The sequence below is a fragment of the Furipterus horrens genome, unplaced genomic scaffold, assembly GCF_987537825.1.
Source record: "Furipterus horrens unplaced genomic scaffold, mFurHor1.1.pri manual_scaffold_1, whole genome shotgun sequence".
NCBI classification, from domain to species: Eukaryota; Metazoa; Chordata; class Mammalia; order Chiroptera; family Furipteridae; genus Furipterus; species Furipterus horrens.
In genome coordinates this window covers 212,942,108-212,950,261 of record NW_028327171.1, presented here as the reverse complement: position 1 = coordinate 212,950,261, position 8,154 = coordinate 212,942,108, and the positions used below count along the sequence as shown (strand labels likewise).

The 8,154-nt window shown below is 53.6% G+C and overlaps 1 protein-coding gene across 1 annotated transcript; it reads right to left on the bottom strand.

Moving 5' to 3' along the window:
• Positions 1–827: 827 nt before the first annotated feature.
• Positions 828–7,948, bottom strand: LOC150022771 (uncharacterized protein C2orf72-like). Its single transcript, XM_090269323.1, has 3 exons — positions 7,342–7,948; positions 4,597–4,710; positions 828–1,029 (listed from the first exon to the last, which is right to left on the bottom strand). Exons 1-3 carry the CDS (start codon positions 7,946–7,948, stop codon positions 890–892), a joined length of 861 nt encoding a protein of 286 aa, XP_090125449.1. The 3' UTR covers positions 828–889.
• Between the last annotated feature and the right edge of the window lie 206 nt (positions 7,949–8,154).

Here is an 8,154-nt window from a genome sequence, read left to right as displayed (position 1 = left end):
GCTTGGCAAACAGAGAGTCAGCATCAACACGAGGAAGAAAAAGGGGCCTTTCCTCTCACGGGTGTGTAAGGCTGTTTCTGTCCGGGGCCAGCAGCACACGGGCCATCTTGACTCTGGCCCCTCTGGCCCAGGGGACAGCGTGGTTTTTATTCTGGCTTGCTCAGGAGCAAAGGTCCCAGGAAGCCCAGCCCTCTCTGCTCTGGGGGAAATCATCCTAGAATTTGACAGGGAGGAGAGATGGGGTCACTGAGAGTTTCTCTAAGGTGCCATGATTGGCATTTTGAGGGGAGCAGATCTATGCTGTTGCAGTTTGTCTTACGTAATGTGGGGTGCCCACTAAATGCCAGGGGCACCCCACGGTCACATTGACCCTCCCAACACAAACACACACACACATTTCTAGTGCTGCCTGGGCTGGGGGTGGGGTACCCTGACCACTGGATGAGTGACGAGCCCAAGGCCACCCTGCCCCCAAATCTGCTGCCTTCTGGTCCAGAGTTCTTTCCAGCTGCCCTTGAAATGACGGGTTCTCGTGCACGCAGACACGGGCGTGGGGTGTCACTGCACCATAGGGCTCCAAGTGGTCAGCCTCCTGTCTCAATGGCACAGAGGCACCAAGGCACAGAGAGAAAGATCAACCTCACTGTGACCAGTGTGACCAAACCTGGGGTCGGGGGCAAGCTCCCAGATGACCCGTTTGCCTAGGTCCGGCTTCACTTCGGAAGTCCCGCTGCCTTGCCGGTAGACTGTCTGGGCGGCAGCCCCCTGGAAGGTGGGGGCTTCGTAGTGAGGGCCACCCCAGTGCCAACACGGGGGCCTGGGGACTCAGTGATGAGGAGCCCGCCCTCCGTCTGCAGGTCGGAGCTGGGGCAGCCCAGGGGTCTGGACTTCATCTCGGGTCTCCCGCGCGCTCAGCAGGACGGTGGACGGCTCCATCACACGCTCCCGTTGACTTTCCAGGATCCTCACAGTCTCCATTGGGAAGCATGACCGTCAGCGCCAGCTCCTCCTCAGGCTCCTGGAAGTTACCTGGGACACCAGAGAGGGGATCACTGCATCAGAAGGGCAAGTGTAGCAGCAAGCAAGCTAGGGACAAACCGGAGGAAACTGGCTCTGGCGACAATCTACTTAACAAAACAGCAGCAACAAAATACCTATCAAAAGCCTTAAAAATGTACATATCCTTTGACCCGGCAATTCCACTTCTAGGATTTTTATCCTAAGGAAACAATTAGGAATTATTAGTGGAAATGCTGCAGCAGTCATTTTGCTACCAGAGTAAAGATGGAACAACACGAGGATGCCCCCGCCAGCAACCCCCCCCCCATGCCCCCTGCCACCAGCAGAGAGAAGGAAAGAACCTGAGTCTTTGCTGGGGTCACTGGGCCCCAGAATCCACCTCTAGGTTCTTTTAGGTGAGATAACGAAGCCTTTGCTGCTTACGCTAGTTTCAGTTTCTTTGTAAGTGAAATCAGTTACATCCTAACTGATTCGAAGTCCAACAAAGGGGCCGGATGAACGAAGTGGCTCCCCCACACAATGGGATTCAGGCATTCGAAATGACGTCTGAAGTTCCACGGAGCTAAAGACGCACACACCCACACACACGCACGCACACGCCCACAACCACAACTGAAACTGGGGAAATCTGAATAAGCTCTGTGGATTCTTTCAATGTCAATATCTGGGCTCTGATTATTATCCTATAGTTTTGCAAGAGGTTACCATTGGGGGAAACTGGGGGAAGTGTACTCAGGATCTCTTTGTATGATTTCTTACAAGTGCGTGTGAATCTATAATTACCTCAAAAAAAGATAAAAGATGTTGCTGACACATAATTATTGCCATGGAATACTGCACAGTCACAATACATTACTGATGAAGAAAGCAGATTCCAAAAACGTATGTATAAATGTTTGTATGTATAATTACATATTATTACTTATATTATAAATGCCTATGTATAGTCTACTAATGCGATTTGCATTTCAATACATTCAGTTCTATAGGAGATTAAGCAATTTGTAATATGCTACAGAGGGAAGTTCAGATTTACATAATATTATTTTATTCCCTTGATTTATTTTCCTTTAGTTGGCAGATACATCCAAAATGATGATGGAGAGATTGAAGTTAACATTTTTGCAATTAAATATTTTAAATATCTGATGCAGATGATTTATACACTACACAGAAGCAAATTTATTAAAATTTAAATAGTACAAGAAGATATAGACAGATAGTTGGTCAGAACTGTCTATTCCCAATATGGATTTGTATTTACTGTTGAGTGATGGAATTAAGTGAATAATTTTTTAATATTTGTGTCTTTCCGTTTGTATTTGCTGAGCCTTCAACTGTGATGGGTAGAATTCTAAGATGGCCTCAAAAATTCTCACCCCTTGGGATGGATACTCATCCTGCATAATCCTTTCCCTAGAGTGGGGTGGGGGGTGACATCTGTGCATATGATAGGAGAGTCCCTCCCTTCACTCGAGCACCTTGTATGACAAAGGTGATGGAGCGTCACTCCGTGTTTGTTACCTTACGGGAGCCTGGACAGTCCCTCCCAATTGCAGGAGCACCGGTCTGTGAAAGGAGGGAACTGCGGGCCTCTTGGGGGTGAGAGCCAGCAAGAAGGCAGGGACCTCAGCGGCAAACAAATGAATTCAGCCAACAACCGCGTGAGCTTCAAGGAGGATCCAGGCTCCAGAAAGAAAGGCAGCCCGGCCCACCTTCAGGCAGCTTTGCGAGGCCCTGAACGGAAGGCTTAGCTTAGCTGGGCCCAGGCTCCTGACCCTCGGAAAGGGTGAGGGGATATACGGGTGTTGTTTTAAGAGGCTAATTTGGTGGCAATTTGTTATTCGTAAATAGAAGACTGATAATATCAACTAGTGATTTTTTTTTTTAAAGGGATGAATGGAAGTTCATTTAAAAGCACTACTCACTGTTTCTATAAAAAAGCTATATATATACTGTTCAGTCCACTTTGGGGGTGGGGTCATGTACATTCAACTGGTTACAACCTGCTCCCCTGAGGACAGTCATGCACCCCATAACGATGTTTCGGTCAGCGATGGACTGCGTACACGATGGCATTCCCATGAGATTATAATGGAGCTGAAAAGCTCCTACGGCCTGGTGGTGATGTGGCTGCAAACAGACCTACTGGCTGCCGGGAATATAAAAGTGCAGCACACAGGAATGTACAGTACATAACACTTGATAATGGTAATAGACGACTATGTTACTGGTTTATATATTTACTATCCTTTTTATTGTTATTTATTTTTTTAAAGATCTTTTTATTTATTTATTTTTAGAGAGAGGGGAAGGGAGGGAGAAAGAGAGGGCGAGAAACATCACTGTGTGGTTGCCTCTCAGGCACCCCCAACTGGGGACCTGGCCCGCAACCCAGGCCTGTGCCCTGACTGGGAATCGAACCAGCGACCCTTTGGTTTGCAGGCCAGTGCTCAATCCACTGAGCCAGGGCTTGTTGTTATTTTAGACTGTACTCTTTCTACTCGCACCATTTGCTCTGGTGCTTGATTTAATCTCGTGTCGTTCTGTAGAGCAGTGTGCTGTACAGGCTCGAAGGCCGGGAGCAACGGGCCGTCCCACACAGCCCCGGTGAGCAGCAGGCTAGACCACCTAGGCTACGTAAGCGCACAGCGATAAAATCCCCTGACTCTGCATTTCTCGGAGCACGTCCTCGTGGTTAGGCAGCAAATGACTGTAAGTCCTATCTGGGTCCCAACACACTCAGTCTACAGGGTGCTTCTGCGGACCCCGCTGTCTTCCCCTTTTCCTTCTCCCCCGCTTCCATTTAGCAGCCTGATGATTCTACCCCAGATATGGCTCCCGGGCTGGCGCGCTCCTCCTTCTCCATTCCAACACTGTCCCCCTTGGGTCCAGGCTGCTTGATGTCCCACCTGGGACAATGCAGTTCCTTCCTAGCTGGGCTCTGCCTCTGGTGGCTCTCTGCTCCTTCAGTCCAATCACATCTCTGAACATACCCCTGGTCTCCACACCCTTGCTCAGAAATCGCCAGGGGCTCACTACTCCTGAGCCTCGAGTCCCCACGGTCCCCGTTGGTCCCAACGCTCCGCTTCAGCCTCGGACCTCACCAGTCTCCTCCTGCACCTCACCCCTGGCACTCGTGAGGGGGTCCCTTTTCTGAGCATGGCGTTATGCTGTCGAGCCTTTCCTTGTCCATGACACTCCCCCCGCCTATCTTCCCATTTCTGCAGAAGAAAATCCCCGACCCCCACTGAGACGTCACTTGCTCAGGGAGCCCATGCGTCTGGCTCCACGTGCCTCACCGCGCACATGGCCTACAGCTGTGGGACAGCCCTGCCCACACCGCCTTCACTAGGTGGACACTCCTGGTGCTAGAGCTCTGCTGACCGAGCCTGTGTGCCGGCTCCTGGTGGCAGGGGCACCTCACACTGCCCACCCACACCCTGCACACACGGCCAGGCTCCACGGATGTTGGCCCTCTCTCTCCCTACGTACGGTCCCTGTGCAGGTGACCGCTCCCATAATCACAAGCACCCGGCTCTCAGAGGCCAGGAGGCCAGGAAGCAACACACTCACCCTGAGCTGGGCCACTGGGGGAGGTGGCATATGGGTCCTTCCTCCGGCTCCAGGGACCCCAGGAGAAGCACGCCAACAGCTCTGGGAGGCTGGGTCTCTCCCAGGCTCCTTCCGCTAGAAGGAACACAAAGCACCAGAGGCAGCAGGTCAGATGGTGCTTGATGCGACTGAGAGATTTTCTGTTCAGCACACCAAGGGCTTCCCCTGTCAACTGCCCCAGTTCCAACTGCCTGATTAAAAACAAAGATTCTGATTTGCATAAGGGGGTGGAGTTGTGCTTAAAAAATAAAAAGGACTGCTTTATGTATTTATATATATTACATCATTTCATCCTCACAAAAACCCAAGGTGCAGGTACCCTGCTGGAGAAACAACAGTGATAAGAATGACATGAAGTGAGTTACAATTACATAGCACTAAAGGAAAAACGCAAGGAGCAGTAATTTCCCCCTGACTTTTAGAGCAATCTAGTTCTTCATATGAATAGACGTAATCTTTAATAATCACTCTTAAAACACTTAAATGTTGATTCTAGTTTCCTAAGAGCCCCAGCCATACTAGAATAAGGAAACTGCAACAGAGTTAAAAAATAAAATAAAAAGGCTCCAGGCAGCCCAAACACAGAAAACCCTTGTTTGTTTTTCTTTACTTGGGGCTTATTTACTCTTAATTTGCACCCAGTTCTAACAAGACTAGATGCTTCGTTTTTCAACCCAAAGACTGCTGGGTTAGGCATAAACTGGGTAAAAGGGCATGCCCACAGGTAGTCAACCTAAAAGTAGAAGCATAACCATGAGGCAGTGGGGAAGGAGATCGGGAGACTCTAAAAAGACGGATGCAATTGCTAGTAAAACCTTAGCAACATGAATGTGTGTAGCTGCTCACTGCAAAAGCCTGGAAGAAATTAGTGGACAACGAGTTATAATTACACTCATGACCTTTAGTCACTAAGGAAAGGTTTCATATTTTTTAGTATGTTTTTATAAAAGTAGAAATGAGTTTAGCACAGTAAAGATTGCTTCACGTACAAAGTGTAAAAATTTCTTGTGTTAGACTTTAGGGATTCCTCATGCCAGGCAGGTGCTGAGAAATGGGAATACAATAGTGATTAAAATCATAAGGGAAAGTAACAAAACCCTGTGGTAAGAGATTAGAGAGCAGAGGTGGGTTGGGGGATTTCACTTTTGGATTTGAAAAGGATTAAGCGGGGGGAGGAGCATCAAGGAAGGCTTCCTGGAGGAGGAGGGCTTCCTGGTGGAGGAAGTCCAGTTCTGAATGATGAGATGGGATCGGTCAGGTGAAGAGGTGGAATGAAAGAAAAAGCTTTTCATTCCAGGCAACTGCAATGTGTGTACAAAAGCTTAGAAGGTCAGAGCCAGCTTGGCTCTGGGGAATTAGAAGCTATTCCTTGGGAATGGGAAAGGGCTAAGACAATAAGGGCTCAGAGAATTTTCTAGGCACCAGTTCATTAGGTGGGGTAGGAAATTTCCCCCCATGGGGCCAGGTCAACAAACAGGGTGGCATCAACCGTCAGAATGACAATGCACCTCAGGACATTCCCTGTGTCTTTCAGGAGGCAGGTTTGGACTTTCAAATTTAGCCGGCTTCACCGCGAATGCAGCAGAGAGGGGTTGTGAGCAGGGGTGTGGGATATGTGTGTGTATGTGTGTGAGGTTAGGGCAGGCTCTACAGCTGAGATGGATGGCCTTCACCCAGGCAGGCCAGGCTGGCAGGTAGGTCTGTGACATTTGCGACATTAGAGATCCTAACTCTCCTTCCGGAAAAGGTCCCCCTGCAAGTGTGGCATCTCTGGGTTGCTGATTAACACAGCAGCGCCAAGCAGGCAGACTGCAGCCTCTGTCTTCACAAGAAGGCTTGGCAGGAGCTGAAGGGAAGGCTGGAGGGCTTGCAGGAGAGCGGGGGCGCGGGGCGCAAAGAACGCTCCCGCATCTCTCCTCTCCGCCCGATCCAGCTATACCTCGTGCCCGTATTTTAATCCGAGGACACTGGATAGCTCCTGGAAAACCTTGTGTACCAGGATGGACGAGATTCTGACCCCTCGGACGATCGCGGCAGGAAAAGACCCCCACTCTCCTCCCCACACGTCAGGAGAGTGTGAAGGGAACGCAGGGAGACACAGCAGGGGCTGCACAACCAGGATGGGTAGCCAAGAGGCACTAGAAAACTCTGTGTCCTCAGTCAGCAGCCCCCCACCCCGCCCCACCTCCAAGTCCCGGCACCTATTCCTTGCCACCTTCTTCCAGGACCCGGCGGCGTTTACACACTGGAGCTTCCTCCACCTTCGCACCCCCAGCTGCGCAGCGTCCTAGGGGCTTCTGGCACCGCCAACCCGCTCCCCCCTCCCAATTCGGTCCTAATTCCCCTTTGAAACTTGCGCAACCCACGGCTTTCCCACCTCCTCCCCCTTCCCAGCTCCCCGCAGCTCCCAGATCTTTGACCAGCCGAGTCCAATTCTCTTGCCCCACTAACCTAACCCGTTTTCTGCTCGTCCCAACGGCTTTCCTAAGCCCCTGTTTCCCCTGCATTCAGGACCCTCAAGAGACAGACGCGACCCCTCACCCAGGGTCTGCTCCGAGCTAGCTGGGGGGCTCCATGCGAGGCACCTCCCCTCTCGGGGCCAGTTTACTTCCGTGCACCGTATGGGGGGGGGGTGGCCTAAAGAGTTGCAACTTGGGGGGCCTTCCCGCAGCCGCCATCGCCCTCCCGGGCCTCGCGCCCCCTCACCTGGTCGCGCGGGACCCGCGGCTTGCAGGGCCCTGCTAGCGGCCGCCTGGACTGCCAGGCCGGAGGCTGGGTGGCCCGGGCAGTAGGCGGCCGCCTGTACCGGGCCCCCCGCCTGGCGGCCGAACACAGCGCGCAGCAGCGCCTCCAGGCGCCGTAACCCCGGCGCCACCGCGTCCTCGGGCCCGGCCTCGGCCACCAGCACCCCGACCAGCGCCGCGCCGGCCGAGCGCCGGTCGCGCACATCCCGCAGCATCTCCCGCAGGCGGCGCCGCGACTCCCTGGCGGCCAACGACGACGCGCGGCACAGCACGAAGACGAGCGGCGAGCGGATGGCGCGCGCCCTCGCCGTCCCGGGCGCCCACCGCGGCCCCGGCGCGCCGGGCCCGGCGCCCTCGGCCACTGCGCTGCCCGGCTTGCCGGCGGCTTGCTCGGTCGGGAACACCGCTCGGGCGAAGTCCCGCAGCAGTGCGCGGCTCTGCTCGCGCTCCCACAGCTCGCCCACCAGCAACACCTGCCCGCGCCCGCCCGCCGCCTCCACCAGCGCTTGGAAGGGAGGCTCCACCGGGAGCGCAGGCTGGGCCGCCAGCGTCTCCAGCTCCTGGTCCATGCTCCGCGCCGCTAGTCCTCTGCGGCCGCCGCTGCTGGCATCCGGGCGGTGGCGCCCGGCCCAAGGAGGACACGCCCCCGAGGGCTGCGCCGGGCCAGACCCCCGCGAGCAGGCCGGGCTCTCAGCGCTCCAGCCTGTAGCTGGGCAGGGGGCAGGGGGCGGAGGGGCAGGGGCTTTCTCTCCCAGCCCTCTAAGGGTGACGCCTC